At 38.4% G+C, this 24,384-nt stretch overlaps 1 protein-coding gene across 23 annotated transcripts in view; it reads left to right on the top strand.

Moving 5' to 3' along the window:
* DLGAP2 (DLG associated protein 2) overlaps positions 1-24,384 on the top strand; it is a 466,376-nt gene that overhangs the window by 156,665 nt on the left and 285,327 nt on the right. The window contains exon 1 of one of the 23 annotated variants that reach the window (XM_075747303.1): positions 950-1,045. The exons of 20 other annotated variants lie outside the window; for them this stretch is intronic. In XM_075747303.1, the coding sequence (XP_075603418.1) occupies positions 988-1,045 (58 nt within the window). In that variant the 5' untranslated portion in view covers positions 950-987. Of the gene's footprint in view, positions 1-949; positions 1,046-24,384 lie in introns of those variants that run through there. 2 more of the 23 variants (XM_075747310.1, XM_075747315.1) reach the window with 2 other exon arrangements.

The following is a 24,384-nucleotide window of genomic DNA, read 5'->3' on the forward strand; positions in this document are numbered from 1 at the left end:
TCCACGTCTGAAATATCTGTAAGCATTTAGAGAAAATAGGACTTATTTAGTATTACCACAAATTTGATATCATATCAGGAAAATGTTCTTTATTAGGTGAAAGCAACCTCTTACCATATTATGTCAAGAATTAAAAAATAAATACATAGAGGCTGTAAAGCACAACCTAATGTCAATTAATGGAAACCTAAAATAGACTGTAGGCTGCTGCTCACTAGCGTATGGAAATGCCGAGTCTCTTCAACATCCCTCAGTTTGAATGCGTGTTGCAGAGGCCCTAAATTGTTAGATCTAACCTACTCTCTTTCTTTTTTTTCCTTCCCCAACAATATCCAAATTATAGGAGAGGAGACTTCCCAAGTGCTCCATTCAGCAAGCCCAATCCCACACAAGCTCTAAAATATTTCCCCTTCCCTGGTGTGGTGACATGCACGCTGCAGGCAGACTGACAACTACCTCCTCCAGTTAGAACATATAATCATCAATACCCTTCTGAGCTCATTGAAAATGTGACTAACTCGAGCCTCAGCTCATACCTTGTCAAATCCCACTTGGTGAGTCTTTTTCCTGTTCCAGCTGGAGATGGGCCCACGCTGGAATTTGGGAATCTAGGTTTCACGTTCCAAAACTGAACAAAGAAACTCGGACTCATTTTTAGCCTTAGTCTCCTAAACTGCAGTCATGTCTGTAAGTAAAATGCTGAAGCACTAGTTCTCTGGGAAAAATAAATGAGTGATGATTTTAAGAGGGATGCTGTGGCTACTCAGTGCAGTAGCTTCCAGCTTTTTTGGTGCTGTTCCCAGAAATGCTTCAACCATGGTAAGGAGCTCAATTCTCTAATTAAAAAAAAAAATTGTATCAAATATTTTTCAGCTTTACACTCTCAAATTAAAGCTTAAAAACCTCCAAGGAAGGAAAGGAGGCCAGATTGGAGGGGGAGGAGGTGAGAGGAAGGAAGCGGGTGGAGAAAACCACTATATTCCCAAGATGCAAGGAAAGTTGAAAAGTAGAAGAAAAAATATATTAAATCAGTGTAAACTAAGAGGTAAGTTTAAGGCATTTTTTTACATTGAATGTATGTTTTGTTGGGGTATTTTTAGCAGTAAAATTCTGTATACTTTAAAAATATTTAAAATACATTAAAGTGAGGTAATTGCTTTTTTTTCAATTTCTTCTGCTATAAACTTGATCTATACTTTTATTAAGGCCTATCAAAGGATGTGTTGTGCTGGGATTTTGCTACTTTTCTGCTGTTGCTGTTTAAAACTGTCTATTACCTCACCAATGACCTACATGAAGTGAAGCAACATCCCATGGCAGCAGGCAGGGTGTTTTGTTGTAGAGCTCAGCTGCAAAAGTTAATTGTTTATGGACATTTAATGGGCATCGTGCTCCTACTTACTTACCTCACTGTAATTCAGTAGTGTATTGGTGTAGCTTAGGAAAAGAGCCTCTGAAGTAATAGATTTTGGTATAGTTAGGAAAATAGTTGACCTGTGTTCTTAACTCGAGGTCAGAGCAGTGCCTTACATTGTTTATTAGTGTCGTTGCTGTTATTGCTACTTGGTGTGCTGCCTATACAGAGGTTGTGTAAGTTAAGTTTTGATGAGAGACCACATGCCAGCAGCTGAATAGTAAAGTCTGGTGCACTTAAAAGCTCATTTATTACTGGGATGTTTGTTGCTATACTGCCAGGAGCCTGCCAGAGATGCAACAGAATAAAAATATTGCTGATTAATATGACTGTGCTTGTGTTGTAACACCATGTGATACTAAAGACTTTGTCACAGATGAGTTTAGAAAGGAAGGGAGCAGAAATCTGGAAAAAGTAGAGGCAGATGTAAGGAAGTTCTGTGCAGCTATATCAGCTGGGCAGAGTGGGGAGGCACAAATGGTCTTGCAGCCCTCAGTATTTACCGCGTATGTAGACCAGGTTTTGTGCAGCATTTTTATCTTTGAAGGTTGGGAACAGGGTAGGACAAGTGTGTGGCAGCTGCTGTAATGGGAGAGACCAGAGGTCTCAGTAGTCGAAGAAGACCACCACAGGCAAGGGGATTTGTAGGGAGGGCTGCCACCATCCTCTCTGATCCTTATCCAGCTTCTGCTGTGTCTGGTCCTCTCAGGATGGAGGTCATACTGTGTTTAAAAGCTTCTGATGTCTCAGTTGTTCATGAATTTATCCAAGCTTGTTTTTTAACTTGTTTACATTATTGATTTCAAAAACATGTTCTGGAAATGGGTTCTATAAATTAATCACATTGTCTTTGTTTTAAGCCTTCTGTTTGAGGATTTTATGCATTGCCTCAAGTGTTTTTATTGTGAGAAGTGAACAGTACATCTCACAGAGATGCTTATCACTGCCACCTTAAGCTGTCTAATTATAGGCTGAAAGGTTGTGGTCTGCTTCGATTCCCCTCTATTCCATATGTCTCGTCATCCTTGTCCCTCTCTGTACATTTTCTAGCTATGCTATATTTCTTCAGTGATTCAGATGAAAATGTTACCCGTTTGCTGCCTTCTGAAGACACGTATGTCTAATGACTGTCTCCCCTTGCTTGCTCTCACCATTTAGCCTTCCTTAACTTTTCTAAATATTTTTTTCAGAGTTGCACTGAATGCTTAAATATTTCTACAGATAGCAGTTACATAAATATATGCATGGCAGCTGTGCACTTCAAGATGAATATATTATGGATGAAGAGCTTGAATTCCACAGTATTTGTACTATTTTTATTCAGGCACATCCTGAGAATTTAGTATCAAATGGCCTAATTCTGCTCTAACTGACACTAAAGCCAGTGAATTAAACCAGAAACTCCTACCAGACTCCGTAGGATCAGGACTGGTCCTGCCTGCTAGAGAACAGAGCTCGACACCACTTTCAGAAATGTTCTGACTTGTGCATGAAGCTAGATATTAAGAAGAGCTTTCTTTTATCTTTTGTAGGAGAGGAAACTTGGGAGAGAGGTTACCACAATTATTTAGCGGATGCGATTGTAGGATTAAGGAGAGCTAGAAGATGGCGATGGCTGAGCAACAAGAGCTGTGAGGAGTAGGCAGGGAGAGCTGGCTGGCAGCCGAAGAGCGAGGGGAGTGAGAACAGGCAGCAGCTGCAGTTGCGGACCCCCGAGGGCGGCGGGGGTGCCACTACATTAGTCAGCTACTCTGATGTCAGAATTTCTTCAGACATACAAAAAGCCTTGGACACCTATGAAGGTGAACGGGAATTTGGCATCCCAAGGCACCTGTGCAGTTTTCAGCCTTGAGGTGACTCAACAGAAATAAAGGGCGAGGTAGAAATGATGCTTAAGGACAGAATAGACAGCCAGTGACTCTAGCGGTCTTTATTTTGTTCTGCATAGATTAATGGAAAGCATTTTCCTTAAACATTTGGAAACCATGACCTATATTTTAAACAGAGTCTTAAATAAATAATTAATATGGCTATTTAATCACAAGCCCATCACCAGACAAAATTATCCAACCAAGGAATTAATCATAATGATATTCTTCCCAGTGCCTGGCATGTGTTGTTCTTCTCTCCCTTCTGTGGATGTTTTGAACAGTAAGGGATCCCTTTTAAGTTGATACAGTTTAGTACGGGACTAGAAGAAAAAGATAAATGTTTTAAAAAGGTTCTATATAACCATCTAGAAAATTACCTGTTTGGGACATTTTCTTAACGTCAGATGCCTTTGCTCATTGCTAATGCAACAGAATAGAAGTATGGGCACAATCCAGGTTGCTGAAAGTTCCATATGTAAAAAAGAATCATTTACTTGGAAACAAGCAGCAGCCCGTACAAGTTGATGTGTTAGTATTAATATATCATTTACCAGGTGTGTAGCATCACCTTCACTTCACAACGGATGTAAGACATAGAGTGCCATGAAGAAATTCAGGCTGGCATTAATAAAGCTATGCCTGGCAGCACTTCAGGAAGAAAAGCTGCCTCTTATACTGCTTATTTGAGGATTTATCCAAACGTGCAAACAGAGCAAATCTAGCCAACTAATAGCAAACTGGAGTAACAAACAACAAATGCACTCTTCTATCATGTGTCACTATGAGCCTTGCTATATCCTCTGACTGGCCTCTCTAGACAGGCAAGACGTCTCTGACTTACTTGGGCAAGTCTCAGTAATGCTTCAACACTTCGTTCACTGCAGTGTTCACCCAGCTGCAGCTGGATCAGGTTGAATGGAAACAAAATGTTGTCAGCAATTTAAGGACTCTTTGACATAAGTTTTGCCAGCATTTCTGCTGGTAACTGGAAATACTGAAGGCTTTCTCACTGCACGATACCTATCTTTGCCAAATTCTGTCCCTTTCTCTTCTCCCAGGTTGTGCCAGTTTTGCCAAAATTTCTCAGCAGATTACATAAGAAGTATTGTAAATAATAGCTTTCATGTATCCAAGAGGGGTTAAGCATTTAGATATACACTGACTTCTAGATTTTGGGAAAATATACTGTTATTGTATGTGTTTCACACACTCTAACTTACCTATCGATATTAAATAACTAATGAAAAACATCTATCCTTTTATGGCCATTCAAGATGTAAGGAACGGGAGTCTTCCTCACACCTAGTGCTCTTGTGAGCTATAAAAGGGCAAGAAAGTGGCACTGGGAGCTGAACTAACAGACAAGGAAGGGATAGATCTGAAAGAAGTTCTGCTTCTTAATTCTCTTATGACATCTGTGCTCGGATATGGGCAGAAGAAGGAATCTGCTCTTGGTTTGAATCAGTGAAGCAGTATTGGTTGCCTGGAATAAGGAAGGAGTTGACTTTTGGGACAGTTTCCTTCCCCTTCAGTGTAGCCAAGAACACTCAGGTAGGCCAGAAGAAACTGCAAACTGCTTCTGCAAATATAAGCTGTATAGTGAAGCAGGAGAAAAATATTTTGATGGAAAAACAGCTTATGCACTATTATTTTAGGCTTCTAAAAATGGAATAATAAAGCAGTACTGAAATACCTCTCTGGACATGCAGTGACCTCTAAACTCTATGTTCAAAACTGGGTTATTTCAAACACTGGCCAATTACCTCACTCCAGAGTGGCATTCAGTAAGAGAAGGATTAGCAAGAAACAAAGGTGGACTGAATCTTCAGTTAATAACCATCTTTAAAAGATAATAGGTAGTGGATATAAACTTGCTATATTATTACCATCTTTATTTAAAGAAATTGCCTAGACTGGAAGAGTTTTTTCCATGCCAACATTTGCCCCAGAAAGCTGCCTTGCAAATGCAACAATAGCACCAACTTTGGAATAGAGTCTAAGATTATCGGGCAAGAAATACTGTACTGATCTTGAGTGTCAAAGGCCTCTTTGAGCTCCTAGCTGTTCAGTTGTCTTGTGGGAGCACAGCCATGATTTGAGCTTTTATGCTGGGACTACATTTTCAACAGATGCTTTAAAGTGGAATTATTACACAGAAATAGTCAAGTTTCGAAGGCATCTGTGGAGATTTTCCAGTCAAAGCTCCCTGTCCTGAGTGGGTTGCCCACGACACTGTCCATGTCAGTCAGGTTTTGTGTATCTCCAAGGATGGGGACTCCACAACCTCTCTGGGCAACATACCCCAGTGTTTGACCAGCCTCACAGTGAAAAAGTTTTTTCTAAATTTTAAGTGGAATTTCCTGTATTTCAGTTTGTGCCCATTGTCTCTTGTCCTGTCCTGTCACGCTGACAAGAGTACAACAGAAGGTAAACTGCAGCAAACTATTACTTATGAAACAGAGGAACATATAAGAAATAAATTATTGTTATTGTTGTTATTCTATTCTTTAAATTTGGATCAATAGTCTCTAAAAAAAAGAGCAGACTGGAATTAGTAAAAAGTAGATGTGAGGAAAAATGAGAACTTGATACTTTGCTTACCTCTCTGTGCCTTTGCAAAGAGGGGTCAAATAAATCCTTAATTTTCAAAGTGCTCTCTGAACAAGTTCAATGCATCCAGGTCACTCAATTGCATTCAATGCCATTCTAAACCAACTAACTTCAAGGACTGTAAATCAGGTACTGTCAAATTTTGGACTGTAGCAGTATTTCTTCTTTGTTTCAGAATAATTTAGGAGCTGGACTGTCCCAGTACCTTCGTTAGAGTAGTAAAAATTGCCTGTATCACCAAGCTTTGGTCAGTAATATATCTTGCTGCAAGAGGGTGAAGTGTTCATTCTCTCTTGGAAGTAAGTATGGAAAATGAAGCTATAGGGCAGAAGCCTTCAGGTGTGGCTCATGACTCAGGCAGTTATTCCCATCATAAGCCAGACTACTATTTAGAGCAAAGCATGAAGGCAACCACAGTGGCTTATATACACAATATTAATGCCTATAAATGAGTGAAGATTTTGATTGTCCTCTGGCGCCCATTCATAGTACATGTTTTACTGGGGAAATCTACTGAGAATCACATTTATTATTTTTGATAATAACCTCTTTCTCCACCATCTATTATGGAAAACAGCCAACAGTTTTTGTTACTGTAATTCACAAGCTTAGGTCATTCTACAGGGCTATATATAGTGCAAAGGATAAATATCCAGCATGGTTTGTTTCATTGCTGTGAGCATTTTAGGAGCTGCAAGTGTTTTCCTCAGAGCAGTGCTGAATAATACTTCACATATGTGGATGGCTTGCAGCCACTATATCATAATCTAGTGATCTGTGAGTATAAAAGTGCATATATCAGTGGGTTTGATTGCTGTCTATAAGAAACTCCTTTATTTAAAGGATTAATAATTTCTAATTATTTGAAGAAGAATTCCATGCTCACACAGTGGGGTGAAGATAGAGAATAGCTATTATTTATTCCAGGTAACTTTCAGAGTTTTGCATAAGGTGGCAGAGGTGATAGCTACGTTCTGTTGACTCCCTTCACTGTCTGTGAGAGAGGTTTACCTCTATCTCTCCCCAGTGGCTGTAGAGGCAGGGCAGACCTGAGAAGGACTTGGGGTGTTACTTGATGAAAAGCTCAACATGAGCTGGCAGTGTGCGCTTGCAGCCCAGAAAGCCAACCGTGTCCTGGGCTGCATCAAAAGAGGTGTGACCAGCAGGTCAAGGGAAGCCCCCTCTACTCCCCCTCTACTCTGTTCTCGTGAGACCCCACCTGGAGTACTGTGTCCAGCTCTGGGGGCCCCAGTATAAGAAAGACATGGACCTGCTGGAGCGAGTCCAGAGGAGGGCCATGGAGGTGATCAGAAGGCTGGAGCACCTCTCCTATGAGGACAGGCTGAGAGAGTTGGGATTGTTCAGCCTGGAGAAGAGAAGGCTCCAGGGAGACCTTATAGCAGCTTTCCAGTACCTGAAGGGGCCTACAGGAAAGCTGGAGAGGGACTGTTTACAAGGGCATGTAGTGACAGGACAAGGGGTAATGGCTTTAAACTGAAAGAGGGTAGATTTAGATTAGATATAAGGAAGAAATTCTTTACTGTGAGGGTGGTGAGGCACTGGAACAAGTTGCCCAGAGAAGTTGTGGATGCCCCATCCCTGGAAGTGTTCAAGGCCAGGTTGGATGGGGCTTTGGGCAACCTGGTCTAGTGGAGGGTGTCCCTGCCCATGGCAGGGGGGTTGGAACTAGATGATCTTTATGGTATCTTCCAATCCAAATCATTCTATGATTCTGTGATTCTATGATTTTCAGTTTCCATCTTATGGAAAGGTTATGCAGAAAGAATTGAAATTCTGTAAGAAAATAATATTCTTCATAACTGCATTAACAGAAATACTCATGTCACTCTACAAAACTTTCTGAATAGAGAAGTGAGGATGAGTTGTGCAATTTTAACTACAAAAAAATCTGTTCATATGGTTGTAACTCCCCTGAATGTTAACACTGTCTTGATCTCAGGTGTAAGTAAAGTTAGTGTTCTGCTCTGTTTGACAGCAATTTAGAGTGGCAAAGATATGTAAGGCTATTATTAGGCAGAAATCTCTGGAAACTAAAATGGTTTAAGGTTTTAAGATTTATCTGTTGTTGCAATACCACTACCACTACAAATGATAAAATTTATTTTTCTCTAATAAGTGTTAATGCTTTATAAAACAAGTATGGGAAGATGAGACACTCTCTTCAAGTATTGTTTTTGCTTGATTTTTAGGGAGGTGAGTCTTTCTTCATCTTGAATTTATCTCTTTCACTACACTGCACAAGTTATGCTTCATAATTGTGTTCATCCTGTTTTCCTGAACATAATTTTTCTGTCACTGTGCTACTGCCAGTGAATATAATAGAAATTCTTTTCATGTATGTCTTTGTTGGGCTGATAAATTATTTGGATAATATCAATGAGATCACAAGGAATTTTTTTTATATTTTTGTGTATTTATCTTTGCAGGTGTACATGTATTAATGTCAGATGTATTCTGACTCATTCACATCCATTCTGAAAAGCTTGTTTCCTGATTCAAATCTATATTGATATATATCAATGCTGCAAAATGGCAGCAAAATGTGTTTTAAGCTGTTTTACAAAGCCAAGCATCTAAAATGATTGAATTAGATCTAATTATCAGCAGTGAATTCTATGAATATATCTATGAATTCAGCAATGATTTCTATGAATATATCACAGCCCTGAGGAGAAGGACTTGGGGGTATTGACTGATCAGAAGCTCAACATGTGCCGGCAGTGTGCGCTTGCAGCCCAGAAAGCCAACCGTGTCCTGGGCTGCATCAAAAGAGGTGTGACCAGCAGGTCGAGGGAGGTGATCCTGCGCCACTACTCCGCTCTTGTGAGACCCCACCTGGAGTACTGCATCCAGCTCTGGGGGCCTCAGTACAGGAGAGACGTGGAGCTGTTGGAGCAAGTCCAGAGGAGGGCCACGAAGCTGATCAGAGGGCTGGAGCACCTCTCCTATGAGGACAGGCTGAGAGAGTTGGGATTGTTCAGCCTGGAGAAAAGAAGGCTCCAGGGAGATCTAATTGTGGCTTTCCAGTACCTGAAGGGGCCTACAGGAAAGATGGTGAGGGACTGTTTATGAGGGAGTGTAGTGACAGAACAAGGGATAATGGGTTCAAGCTGAAGGAGGGTCAATGTAGATGAGATGTTAGAAACAAATTCTTTACTGTTAGAGTGGTGAGGCACTGGAAGAGGTTGCCCAGAGAGGTTGTGGATGCCCCATCCCTGGAAGTGCTTAAGACCAGGTTGGATGGGGCTTTGGGCAACGTGGTCTAGTGGAGGGTGTCTCTGCCCACAGCAGGGGGGTTGGAACTAGATGGCCTTTGAAGTCCGTTCCAACCCAAACCATTCTATGATTCTATGATCTATAAAAATATAACTTTGAATTGCATGTTTTTGTATGGGAACACATTTTTGTGAGTCTGTCAGTCATATAGACTTGCCGAGCAACAGTTTATGATGGCTGCATCCTATCAGATACTGCATACTCATATGGAAGCACTGACTCCGACTATGAATGCAATTAAATACAAAAGGCCTGTAAGTTAAATGTTCTTTTTTCAAAATAACCCATGCTGCAGAACCAAGGCCATGATGGCAAGAACTGACTTACAGATTTTTTTGTAGTTAAAATTGCACAACTCATCCTTATCATACTAAGGCTCATTTCTATAGACTATAATTTCTCTTGTTCTCATGCTGGGGTTACTTGCATCTTTCTGAAACTCTTTGGTAAATAGGTGGGTTAAGAGGATAAACTGAAATATAAGAGCATATTCCTTTCCTGATTCTCTGAGGAGTATCTTTACCTGATTTTTTAGTTATGCTTGTCACAAGTAAACAAGTCTTTTTACTTTGTTATACATTACGTTTTAAGTCTGTAATAGTAAAAAAACATTTTTCTTTATTTTCCCCTCATTAATATCTTTCATTTTTTTTCCTCAACTGCAAAGCTAATTTTCTCTTGGTGAACATTTCCCACTTTTTCCTTTATAGGTGGACTTTTGCTAGATAAAAATGTCTGTGGAAACAAAGGAAGGGCTTATTCTAGCCATAAAAGAATAAGAATTATCTGTGAGAGTGGGAAGCTTGAACATGTTATCTTTTTTTTTCCAATGCTTTTTAGCATATTTTGCTAAAAAGCAGATGCTTCAAATGTTAGAGCCCAAACCAGTCAAGTGACAGAAACTTGAAAGAACAGTAAAAGCTGTCAAAGCTAGCAAAACTGTATGAAGTACACTTTTAATCATAAGATGAAGAGTTCATTCTTTTCATGCTCTCTCAACAGTTTAGACATGTCCTTGCTGGTCTACTCTTGAGAATTTTTACTCTATATTGGTACAAAAATGGCAATAGGCAACCACTGGAACATAATGGTTAGTAAACAACTTTTAATGCTGACATTCGTCATCTTTCCTTCCAATCTTATCAGCATTTGACTAGAACAGTTGGCATAACCAAGGTATAGCTTTAAAGTAACATCAGTGTAAAATATTCTTTAAAACAACTCCAAATAAAGAAGAAGTCTATGGTAGACATAAAACAAGTATGTCCAAGAGAGATTGCAAGCATGTAGTAGAGGGCTGATTAATAGGATTGGTAGATAAAATAAGCACTTAGGTTCAATGCTTCCAGATTTCTTGTAAAAATATAGACATATGGAAAGTAGGCAAAAGAATTCAGAATAAGGTTTTAAATAAAATCAAACCAAAGATATATTACTGCATATGCTATATAAGCATAGATGCTACTGGGAAGACAATTGCTTCAGCATCGTCGGTTCAGTCAGTCAATGGATATTCTAGACAGTAAATCAGTGGAGTCTGTCATTATTGAGAGCTCATTATGAAACAATTTCAGAGGTTAGATGTAAAGACTTGTCATATGAGTTTAAGTGAAGAATAACTATTAACTTTTCAATATTCATCAAAAGCACAAAGGCTATGTTTAGGTTTTCTAATGTTTATGAATAAATGGCATTTTTATTAGTTATCATTCCTAAACAACAGTGTAACAATTCAAGCAATAATTACAAAATGTTTATGACACTTCCTGAATCCTGACCTGACCCTGCAGGATTGCATATATTTGCTCTGAAAGAATGATAAACTCGTCAGTCTCGAAGGAAAGTTTATGCTGAGAATATGAAGGTATGAGCTGCCCAGCATTGAAGGTTCAGAGATCAGGGGGACTTGATTTCAAAGGAGATAGACCAGCTGTGAATCTCATCATTCACAGCTCAGACAACACTTAAACCATCTAATCAGTCTCACTGCACTGCAGGAATTATCACCCTGGTATGTTTTCATAATACTTTATATAGTTTACGCAAAGGCATTTAAAGACTTCTATAATGTTATATAGAGATTTTTCTAAAGTCCATTAAATTTCACTGTTAGGTATGGCTTCCTAATAATCTTAAATTAATCTCAGCTCAGCTTCTCCAAAAAGGGGCAAACAAACAGAAAAAAAGCAAATAAAAAATATCAGCAGACAAGTGACCTCATATCTCCAATTAAAAAAAAATGTAGGCACAACTTCATTGTTACATCTCCATATACATTATTTTTCTTAGAAGCACTGGCAGAAAGTTGACAGATTGATTAACTTTTATTCACAATAATGGTCCAGAAAAGGATGCCTTTCTTGACTAAAATTTTGGGAAATATGTACCTGTACCTTTCAGTGTAGCAGAATGTCACCATTCTCACTTTCATGGGTTGGTGCTCTTGTGTTCTCATGCATCCAGTGTGGGGGTCTGTGCTACTAATAGTCTTACATTTACCTTATGGTTTACAGTTACCAAAACTGTAATTTTTTCTTATTAATGGCAATATGCACTTTCCAGCTCTCTAAACTTTCTTATATTCTATGTCAGGTTTCCTTACAATAACCAATTATCTTTGACGTGTAGTCTTATCAAGCGCTTCTTGAAAAATGCATACTGTCCACGTCACACTCTTATCTATCACAGCAGCCTTCTCTTCAAAGAGTTCTATCAACTTAGTTATGCAAGACATTCCTATTATACATTCATATTGGCTGACTCTAATGGAATTAAGCTTTGCTTAGTGTTCCCTTGCCAGTTGCAACAAAACTGTTTTCAATATGTATTAAAAAATGTTAAGCCAGCTGGTGATTATATATTTTACTCTACCTCAAGAATTACTGCAATAGTGGGTAGTGGTCTCAACTACTTAGTTCTTCAGGAGCTGGTTCTGCCATCACAGTCTGTGAAAGCTCAGTAAATGCTTTGCTAATTGCAAAGAATTAGTAAGCAAATCACACTCATGTGCTTAAATGACAGAAACACAGAAGGAAAACAGCAAATTTCAGAGAGTGCAAAAGACGAGTCTAAAATTCAGAAGAAAATTGCCAGTGTTAATAATCAGAAAAACTACAAGAATGCTAAAGAAAATTAACTTTATGATGCTGTAAATATCACACCTTCAAAAACAAGGTCCTGGAGGCTTAGTGAACTTAAAAAAAATACTGCCTTTTTTTTTTTTTCCCCCCTCCCAAGTGGGAGGATTATGTTTGTTATATTCAACGGTTTTGTGCCATAGGCATAATTGCATTTTAATACTTCAATTGCATTTATTAGTAGATTATCAACTTAAGTACTTGTTTTGGAATGAAATGTGATATATAGATATAAAGTTAGATATATTAACTGTTTATTAATGGTGTATCATCAACACTGTTACCATACTAACAAATATATAATAGTAAGTTATAGAGTATAAGAAAAAATAATACAAAATGGGAAGTGAAAAGAGACTTAAAGATGCAATAAAGATAGGAATAGTCTTTCATATCGATTTGAAGGCAGTTTAGGACCAATACAGGCATTGTATGGCAGAGTGAAAAGGAGTAAATGGTAGAGATATCTTGTACAGCTTGGAAATGGAACTATACTTTTACATTTATGTTCATCTTGGAGGGAAGAAAACAGTCACAAAACCGCCCATATTTTATTAGGAGATAAAACAGAATATTACGCTAAAGATTGTCTCCCAAACAGTCTGAAGAATCTGAAAAAAAGCATGTTTGTAGAGATGGATAATGGCAACTGGATCTATCATGATATGTGGAATATAATCTCAAAGAAAAGTAAGCAAGACTTTAGAAGGCTGTAAATCACCCACACTATGAAGCACTGGGAAATAATCCATTGATTATGTTGTGGGAGTACAGTTAGATACTAGAAACTTAATTAATATTTTGGTGAAAAGTGGATATTGTTGTCTTGCAGAACTTTCTCAGTAGACAAATAATCAGTTTGTCTCCTAAACTGAGAACAAAATCATTATCAGTAAGTTGAGTGCAGTAACTTTAGCAAATTATATATCTTTTTTCCCTTCCCACTTAAATCAATGGGAATTCTGATCTGCTGAAGTACAGTTAGTGTTGTGCACAGAAAAAAGTTATACTTAGATTACGTAGGAAGCACAATTAAGCCAAAGTGAAATTAGCCACATATCCCATTTACTTGTTACTTTAGAACTGTAGACTTATTCTGACATTATTTAAAACATAGTCATAGTATTTCAAACTGAAGGACTCGCTAAAATAATGCAACATGACTGTTAGCTTTTTTATTGGTGAAAGAAGGCATGTGTCGCTCTTTTTTCCCAGGTAACAAGCAATGAGAGGAAATGGCCTCAAGTTGCGCCAGGGGAGGTTTAGATTCGATATTTGGAAAAATTTCTTCACTGAGAAGGTTGTCAATCATTGGAACAGGCTGCCCAGGGAAGTGGTTGAGTCACCATTCCTGGAGGGATTTAAAAGACGTGCAGATGTGGTGCTTAGGGACATGGTTCAGTGGTTGGACTTGGCAGTGTTAGGTTAACGGTTGGACTTGATCTTAAAGGTCTTTCCAACCAAAACAGTTCTATGATTCTATATATCAGTCAGTTTAGGAGATAAATAATTTCAGTAGAAATCTCATCAGTTGCTAAGAAGTGGCATGTCACCTGAAGATTTTTTTCTCAGATGATTACTTTTCTTGCATTGAATTGACCTCTTATTGTCTTTGAGAGAGGCTGGAGAAAAAAAGGTGAAAGGAAAGATTTAAAAAAAAAAAATCTTACATTGCTAAATATTTAACAAATTTGAGCATATACAAGCATGAATTCTGACTGAGTCTGCCATATGCTTTCAGATCCATGTCGTGTATCACCCACAACTGGATGGATCCACTTTTTCTAAAATGTATTGAGAAACAGCTTCAGAGCTGCCTCAGTCTTTAGAGATGTCTTTTGTTTTTTCCTTTCCTGTTAAAGATACATACTATGTAGGCACCCAAACCATTATGTTGGTAATGACATAAAAGCAATTCATTAAGTCCAGATAATGTGAGGAAAATTGAAGCAGCTTTCTTCCTTTTATTCCTTACAAGTTTGGCTTACATAAAATATATATATATATTCATGCATTGCCAAAATACTTTTCAGTGGAATATTTCATTTACTGTAAAAATCCACCTTTTGCTTGTATTTACCACCCGTAAAAAGAATGGAGAATATCAGTTCATAATAATAATACCATCAGATCTTACAGTGGCAGGCAAAAAATTATTCTTGTTAGCATATTATGCAGTCTCAGGAGTCATCTTCTGTGTAAATGAATGTAGTGACCCTGAAGGAAGCCAGACTGACAGGGCTTTTTACTCAAGTCTTCCATTCAGGCTATATACAGCACAGGGAGCACCTTTGCAACTACCCTTCCTTCGTCCTGCACTGCAGCAATGAAAGGCAAATCCCTGTGTCCATGTTGTCTTTCACCTCCTCCATGGAATTTTTTTCCAGGGGTATTATTAGAGTCCATTTGTCAAATTATAGCTCTTTGAAACAGGAGGGAATCTAACCCATTCTTTTTCTTGTGAAAGCTTATTCCTTGCTGCTGTTTTTCTAGTGTTTTGTTTTATTACAGTTAAGGTGTCACGCAGCAGGAACTTTCATCATTCTGAATGCAGAAAGGACTCCAAATATGAGCAGGTTTGACCAGCTACTAAGGAAATTCGTACTTCACATATTTGCTTTGTCTGGGTATGGATTTTCCAACGCCTGACAATTTTCAGAAGGGGAGATTCTGGTTTGGATCTATGTGCATACCATACATTCAGGAAATCCAGACTCTGGATTCACAATAAATTTATTGGGGAAACTTTAGCAACATGTTTTTAAATGTTCTTTTCCTAATAACTTTATAGAGCTCCCTTCTGCATTATTATTATTACATACACACCTATGCAGACAGAATGATTTTGCCTACCAACTGAGTTAATTTTGGAAACAGAATGGGCCTCCAGCACCTAACTGGATAGGAACAATAATTATACTGCTTTAATGCCATGAAAAGCATTTATTTCTAGGGCTGAATAAAACATCAGTATAAAGTATCTAAAAATTGGAATGGTGATATAGCCTTCTGCCATATTTTCAATCAGAAAATTTGGTTCTTACAGAAGCCTTTGTTTACATTGTCACAGTTTATTTGGATATTAAATTTCAAAACATTGTTGTAAATTGTTGTAATTTCAAAACATTGTAAGTAAAAAGCAAAAAAATAGTGTCATGGTTTCTATTATTAGAGTTTATTTATTTACCACAGTTTCATCATTTATTTTTTTGAGAGGAAGGCAGAAGTTCACCAAATTCATCAAGAACATTGTAAAAGGAAAGGGTACAAGACAGTGAAAACATTTGTATAGATACTTTCATTTACTGCTGACTTTTTCTGGATAGCTAGCAATTCCTGTAGCTGCTAACAAACCAGAAGAGTCCATTTAACTCTGCCAATAAATATTCTTTAGACCTAGTGTTAGGAAAAATTTGTTTAGTATTTAAATAGCTCCATAGCTATTAAGATAGGAGAAGCCTTTCAGCTAAAATCTTAATCTTGACAGTGGTTCAGGCTGGTTCGAGTTTCTTCATGACAGGCATGTATAACCAGGTTAAAGCGCAGCCTGCACACTCCTTGTTCAGTCAGAATACTCCCTTTGCTCCCTTATTTGACTTTTATAACAAGTGCACAATAAAAGAAGCTCTTCACACAGATTATGCTGTTTAGCTATAAACGTTGTTTAGTTGTATCAGCTCTTCTTACGTGGCTCTTTGGTCTCTTTCTACCTCTTTTTCCAGGAGTGGCAATTACTTCTTTTTCATCCTGCTCCAGCTGTGGCTTCCACCATGTTCATCAAGAACATTGTAAAAGTCTGTATCATTAACATGAATAGCGAGAAAAGTTCAGAAGTTTCATTGAATAGATATTAACTCTGTGGGGAAAAACAGAAAGTGAAAACTAATAAATTGAAGATCTAATCAATTATTTTGAGTTTTGCCTGTGTGGAGACTGAAGAATCTCCACACGTATTTAATGCAACTTTTTTGGTGACTGACAGTGCCATTGTATGGATGGCATCAGTACAAACAGGAAAGGAAACTCCGGCTTTGGAAATTATTAACTAGTCTGCTGCAGTAATGATGAGGAACATATCATCACATTAGAAACTAAGAAGTTTTCATTTTTAGGATTATGTTGATAATTTTAGAAGTAAGGAAAAGGTAAAATTAGCTGCAAATGCTGTTAGATCAATTTTCACACCTCTCCATTAATTTTAATGGAATTTAATTTACTTGCTATCACCTTCAGCGCCAGAGTAGATGTTCAAAACCAGGCACCATTAGAAATACATTTTTGGCATAATGCATTAAATTAGAAAAACATAATGGCAGCAAATGGCAAGATAAGTGTGATTTATGATAAACTACACAGAATATTTTTTGCTAGCAAGACTTCAGTAAATATGTTGACATGGACTGTGCAGCATTTTAAGTTATGGTATGAAAACCAGAGCATATTGTGAGAATGCAGCTTCAAACATAATGCATATACAATTTAGGAGACATGGAATTTCCACATGCTTTTGAAGTAAAAGCACTTCAATATGAACCTGCTCATGTATTATCCTCACTTGCCTTCAAAGTTCTCTCAGGATTTCTGTTGTTCACACCCGTCTCTATTACTCTTTTAGATGATCCTTATGAGAACAAGCCACACACTTGAGGCATGTAACATAATCAGTAGCACTTACCACACAGCACTCACTGTCTATTTTATCTAGAAGACATAGCCATCTGTAAACAGAGTTTTGAATAGCTTTGCATTTGCACTTTAAACATGATTCTCCAGAAGACTTCATCCAGTCTCTAGGGCTCTGTGCAGAAGCACTGGTTTGCCATCAGTCATTTGCAGGATTCAGATCGGAAAACTAAGCTGATTCTAACTGAATGCGAGGGCCCTTGTGAAGATCAGCACCTTGATGGTCAAGGTGCTGGCCCTTAGAATATGAGGTCTGGAGTTTGATCCTAAGTGCTATGGTCTGTGTGACACTGGACTTCTTAGTCTCTTTATACTTTTCTCCCACCTGTAAATGAGACTGAGGAGAAATCAGCTAATGTATTTGCAGGTGCTGGGTAAGTCTATAAAATCGAATGTAAGCACAATCTGTAATTTCTAAAGACACTTGCTGACGTCAAGGACTGTATTATTTTTGAACCTGCCATTCTGCATCACAGATTTTCACTGAAGAGTTGAAGAATTCAATACCCATCTGAAAGTAATCTCCCTTCAGTACAACATTATTTAATTTTTTCTGCTTGGTATGCTTGAAGGATTTGTAATTGTTTTAAATTACATTATACATTACTTTGACATAGTCACCTATTAAAGGAGCTTTGTAAAAACTGTATTGTATTACAATATAGTTTTCTTATGGTAGCAATCAATAACCACACAATTGCTTGAGGACATTGCATTTCTCAAAGAGACACTCCTGAAATACCTCAAGTTTTCCATTCAGAATTTTGCTAAGCTGTGTCTTCTGAAGAACCATACATCCACAAATATATCCACAATTCTTTATATGTGGTGCACATCATTGGTACCGATGCTTAGAGAGTTTGTAATGAACAAGCAGAATATGTTCACTATTTGTAAGGTTTTGGACAAACAGGCAAAATCTTAAAGCCTTATGTTGTCTATTATATCGAAAGCTTATAAATTTGGGCAAAGAGGGCATTTCACCTTATGGTTTCCCTATCTAATAAAATGTGATGTGTTTCATGTCTTGGGAATTGAAAGATGTGGTGTAGGGGCAAAACCTTTGTTGTTGTTAATGTAATGTGGGTAGGCTGGTATGAGGAAATCTAGACAGATTATTAAAGAAAAGTGGGGAGAAATATCCACATATCTTCCACTAATTTAACCTTATAATTGGATAGATCAATTGCTTTATACAACCACTGTCAACTCAGGAGAACAGCTTGTCATCCATTTTGCAAATCTACCAAGTCAGATCACATTCACAGCCAACAGAACCACAAACAATAAATGAAAACTTTGCCATCTTTGCTGTCATCTGTTAAAGCAATATTTATTCTTTAAGGAAAAAAAGTATTACAGGAGTAGAAAAATTAGTCATAGAAGGCTTTCCACCTCTTTATGGTCCTATAACAGTATAGAATACTGGCCTTTCATGGAAATGAACTGGTTTTTGCCGTATGGTTAGGGATCTCAATAGCTATCACCACTGCTGCTGCTGTTGAAAGGTAAAGCAATACTAATAGCACCAGGATGCGTGAAGAAATCCATCTTCTTGTAGGTGAATGAAATTGAATGCCACTTTGTACCTTGCTCTAAATGGCTCTGTACATTTAGAGGCAGAGTAAATTCATGTTCATTCCACAGTGTATCACCTTTCACTAGCTGTTCAGTTTTCCTGAGAGAATTCCAGAAATCTGTAAAAGGCTTTGAGTCAGTTTTCATCACTTTCATTCCCAAATTGCACATCCACTGGAGAAGAATAAACAATGAATATTTTTGCAAACAAACTCTCCAAAGCTTTGAACTTAGATGAGAAGTTTCTTATCAGTAAAGTCAGAATACTGATTAATCCAGCCTGATATTTTATTTGTTCTACTACTATGTCAGTTACCAATTCATAGTATCATACAGTTTGAATGTTTTTTAAAGATTCATTAATCAAAAAATCCTAATATTTTTCATAGAGAATCTTTCCTTAGTCAAATTATTTGATTTTTTTTTTTTTTTTTTTTTTTTTTGAGCAGGGGGACTTATCTGCACATCTTCCTTTACAAAAGAAAGCTATATCTGCTTTGTAAATCTGAAACCCCAGTAGTAGTTTCTTTATATTTCCCTTGTTTAAAATAAGTTATCTTCAACACATTGGACCAAATTTTCTGTTTTCTACAGCATTATTCTGACAGGGAATTTTCATGACTGAGATCAAGAGAATTTGTCTCTGAAAGAATATTTTTCCTCTCTATTTACTGGTTATCCCAATAGTATGTTAGTGTTAAACTGATAGCTTCCAACATTATGGAATAGCACATGTGCAGCATTCTTCTCAGACAGAGCTTTGTATTTGCAGGACATTTTACACTGGCAGATAGTAAGAAGGGATGTCAAGTCAGCATCACAGTAATTTGATTCTCTAAGACTTATTGTGATAATCCATGACATCCAGAGCTCATGAGGAACCTGAACTCTTTGATCATAGTAATATTCGTTAGAAAATTGATTTTTTTAAAAGTATACGTTTGGAAATTAATGCCAGTTATGACAGCTTTTGTTGGGCACACTTCAAATGGTTTCAGGTTGACTTGCCTCCACATGAAAAGTCTGTATGGAAAGGCCAAATACTGTAAATGACAATTCATACGAGAAAGCTGCATCTAAGGCACTAAAGTACAGTTCTAGCTGTGCAACTGCACAGATTGCTGGCACAATTACAGGTATCTGTATTTTAAGGCAGTGTGTTATTAGCTATCCCAGCTTGGACTCCAGCTTCAGTGCTTCACTGTCGGTTTACTGCTGACACTTGCTATGCTTTCTTTGCCTGGACTTCTTGTATCACAGACATCACTGCACCTCTTTCCTTTTTGAGAGTAGCAACATGAATGGAGAATCACATGGCTGAGTAAATCAAATCTGTAGGAGATACAGGACATACTCAAGCGAGCCCTTTATGTTGTACTTGTCAATGGTTCTATTCTATAGTTTGTAAAAGACATTATGTTCCTCATGATAAAGTGTACTTTCTGTTAAGCTTTCATTGAGAACTGAGAGCTATGAGAGAGCCCAAAACTGCCAGAGCTTTAATGTAGTGCTGCCTGAACCTTTTCCTTATAAAGAGCTTTCCAAAGAGGATCCAAATGGCTTTGAAGTTCAGAAAGCCAGGTTCTCTTAGGCTATGAACTGGAATAATTAAGACAAGCTATAGAAAACTCCAAGTGGCCAGATGAAGCAGAATGGAAATACAAGAAGGTTTATAAATCAGTGACCTCCTTCTCCCTGTGACCTTGCAGGATGATCTTTGCTTTCAGTCATCTCCTCACTGCTGTGTTCCTACAAACTCTGACAGTGCTTATCGGTCCTTGGCAGTATCTCCTCTTGGTCTGCTTATAGCCCTTTGCTGCTCTTAGCAATCATTCAGGCTCCCTTTGAGCTGCAGCATCTGGATGTGCTCGCTCTCTCCTTGCCTTTTCCTGTCTCTGCCCTGCAGTAACCGAGGCTTCTGCATTTCCCAAAGCAACGTGCAGCTTCTGCCACCTCCTCAGAGATGCCACCAGACTGTCACTCCTTTTAAAGGAATGAGAACAGACAAATTTAACAGGGTGATCAAAGGGAAGGAAGCAGGTTTGCATATCAAACACTACACATGTACGTTGTCAGAGTGATGATGAAGATTCCCCGCGTGTGATCATACAATACAGCAAGTGTGTTAGTTGCATATATGCGTAAGTAGTGCTTGAAGTTTGCCATGTATGACTATGTGTCTCCAAGAGTGATGCTAATCCATTAATGTGTATATTTTTATACTGATGTTACATAATATATTCTGTTAGGAGATACTGGAATCACTTAAAATGTAAAAAAAATATTTTAAAGGATAACAGAGGTTCAAAAGATATACAACATCCTAATGCATAAAATAGTCTTTTAAAATGGTGGTGCATCCCAGAAAAGCATTCTGGACTCAGGGAATTTCACTTAATTTCTTGCCAATTAACATAATTATTTACTTGGGCATTGAGAAATGAACATGACAATTAAACAAATGCTTGGGGAAGACACCTTTCCTCCCCTTCCTCAGGCTCAGATCCAGACTGGACACCTCTCCTGGTGCCCTGGCCTCCACTCCCCTGGCTACGGCCGCAGGGCACACCCAGGCCTTTGCAGGGGGGCAGGAGGGTGGGCTCAGGGCCTCACTGCTTCTCTCTGCTGCTGCTTCCTTCTTACCCAGCTCCTCTGCTCAGGTGGGGGCCCTCCATGGGGACTCTTCCTCACAACATCTGAGCAGAAGCGCCACATTCCCCTCCGACTGGTTGACTCTCTGAGTGGGATGAGGCAGACTGTAGACCTGCCTGGAACCAGCTAGGACTGCTTAGGACTGGCTGGGGCTGCTAGAACCACCTGGAGCTGGCTCGGACTGGCTGGGACCAGCTGAGACTGGCTAGGACTGGCTGGTACTAGTGCAGGGCAGTGCACAGCCGCCTCTCACAGCGCACCCAGCAGCCCCTGCTGCCGAACCCTGCCACATGTGCCCAGTGCGTGCTGTAAAGTCGTCGTTTCTTGTATATTATCTGCTGTAGGGACCATTTAGTGACAGCCTGTCTGCTCGTTAAGCAGTCTCCTCTCAAAGTGGCCTGTGTGGAAGTGGAGGTGGAGTGGATGGAGTTGAAACTGAAACACAAGCTGTAGGAAACTTGCTCAGACTGACTTCTTTTAAAGGTGTGTTCCTTTTTTATACTGAAAATTTGTTTTGTCTGGCTCGCCTAAGAACTTCTCTGTTTTTACAAAAAGACTGAAGGTAGCATGACCTGTGGAATGTTCTCAGAAATATTTCTGAGTCCTGGAAAAGCCAGCAGGCCGTGAGCCATGGCTTACCACATGGGAATTTCACATTTCCTTGGTTTTCACTGGATCAAAAATATGAAATTACTGTTATGGTAAGGGCTCATTCGGGTAGGATAAAGATACAAAAGCATGCAAGACAAATATCTGGCATCAATGACTCTTCCTCTAGATGTTGTTGTTCTTTCAGGCTGCCCTTGGGATATATATCCCTTTTAAAAACAAGCACTTCTAATAAAGTTAGAATAGGTATAAGGCTACTATAAATGCTTTTGTCAAACAGGTCCAGGTGGCATTAGTGCTTCCTTCCATAGGCTCAGTTTGAGGGATGTCTCTGCTCTTGGTCTTCAGGCCAGCTGCCTACTGCCCCTCATCCCTGTTCGCTATCATGAGTAATGCTGCTGTCTTTGTTTCTCCTATCTGAATATCTGAATTGCACAATCCATGTATTCGAATCAATAAGCTAAGCTACATTGCAGAAACATAACAGGATGTTTTGTCTCAGTATAGTAATGGAGTCATATATCCACTCATTTGGCCAGGTTTACCATTTGTGTGACTCAGCAGAACTCTACTGAAAATTATGAACTAAATGAATAATAATAGCTCAGAATTGCCACAATTGTTTAATCAATATAAGTGATTTTTAAATGCTTACTACTATATTTTATTTTGTCAGTTAAAAACAAAGGAGCAGTCATTGCTTCATTTGAGGCATAGCCTTACATTCCTGTTCCAGTGTGAGGACTAGTTGTCTTAGTACTTTACAGCCAACTGCTATTTTTTTGTAGGCCTCATATATTGGTTTATGTAAACCTCTTCTGTGACAGGTTTCTTTCTTACTTCTAACATGATAATTTCTCTTAGGAATCCTTATTCACTGAATCAGACCCAAATTCTCAGGTGCATATGAGTTGTCCCATTAAATCCAATTGAATCACTTACAGCAGGTCCTAATGCTCATTGTTCATTGATACGCATGAGCTCATTCATGGCAATGACAGTGTAGTTCCTCTGGGTGCTGAGAGCCTCCTGTTCATATGGAAGTCAATAGAAGTGTGGAAAGACCCACCACATTTGGAGAGCAAGTCTACATTATCTGTGTGCACACACACAATTCTGAGGTTTCCAGTTTCTTGCCATGCCTTACACTGGGTGAGTAATTTAAGCCATTTCCTGGCTGTACTTTCTACAGTAAATCAGACATGAAAAGTTGTCTCTAGTGTTCTTCGCCATTTGGTAATACCATGGCAACATTTCTGGCTTTTACAACTTTTGTCACTTTGTGGCATTATATTTATACTGTGCAAAACGCTGTTAACATGTTAGCATTATAAGATGCTAAAAAATTATTTTTATGTTGCCTGTAATTGTCAGTACTAGTAGGTTGGCTGTTCACACTTCAAACCTTATGTTCAGTACTAGTGCAGCTTTTGGTAGATTCTTCGATATTTTATGCTAGCCCTATGCTTAACCCTTTTGTACAGCAAGTGCATTTAGCTTCTGCAAGGACCCAGGCTCAAGATCAGATATAGAAGTCTTTCATCCTTAACTATGTTTAGTAATATCTGTACAAAGACTTCATAAATGTATACATGAATTTAAATTAGAAATAATAACCAAATAAAGGAAAAAGGACAAATTTTTCCAATGTGTGCTCCTGACTTGAGTGGTTACTTCTGCAGTGCTCATTTCTGTGCTCTCCAACCACTCTATGCGTTGGCTAGCACCATCTGTTGTGTGGTAGCAGAAATTCTGTTGGGAATCTCTCTGCATGGGACTTGACTTTTCCCAATCTTTTGTGGAGCAGTGAATATACATTTCTAAGTACCGTAAAATATACATGATGCATTGCACATGTATTTCAGACAGCAACAAAATAGTATTCTTAGACTGTGAAGATAGGATTCAAATTGATTAATTCAAAAAATGTGAGTATTGTCTGTAAGACAGAAAGATATACATTAAATGATTTAATAATTGGATAATAGGAAGCAGAGATGGGAGATCATTTAGGAGTGGTGAAGTCAAATAAAAAAGTGGTTAGTATGACCGGATATGCTAGCAGAAGGAAAGCACACAAACAAAATACAGCTTGAATGATAAAATATTTACCAAATAACTGGTTATGGCTGACATTGCGTGCTTTGTGCATATTGCCCTCTTACCAGAGGGCATGTTACTCTTGAGAAAGGCTTAACGTGTTTCAAAACATTCAGATGTGTGGCTTGTTCTGCTCTCCAAGTGTGAAGAGTACAGGAGCTGTCACTGGAGATCAAGGTTCAGCTTCTTAGTTCCATTCTTAATATGAAATAATCTGGTTTAAGTGATACTCATCCTTATTTTAAAGCTTTTGTGCTGCCAGAATGGTACAGTGGACCCCGGTGGATCTGGGAATTCAGAAATGACCTTACCCAGTATGGGCTAAGCCATTCTGAGCTGGAAACTGAACCTGGAAGTACACAAACTAAAAGTCTTGTTATCTCACTGTCAATAAAAGCACTTTATAGGCCACTATATGTTACTCATTCATTGT

Source organism: Balearica regulorum, chromosome 3, assembly GCF_011004875.1.
Source record: "Balearica regulorum gibbericeps isolate bBalReg1 chromosome 3, bBalReg1.pri, whole genome shotgun sequence".
Taxonomy (NCBI): Eukaryota; Metazoa; Chordata; class Aves; order Gruiformes; family Gruidae; genus Balearica; species Balearica regulorum.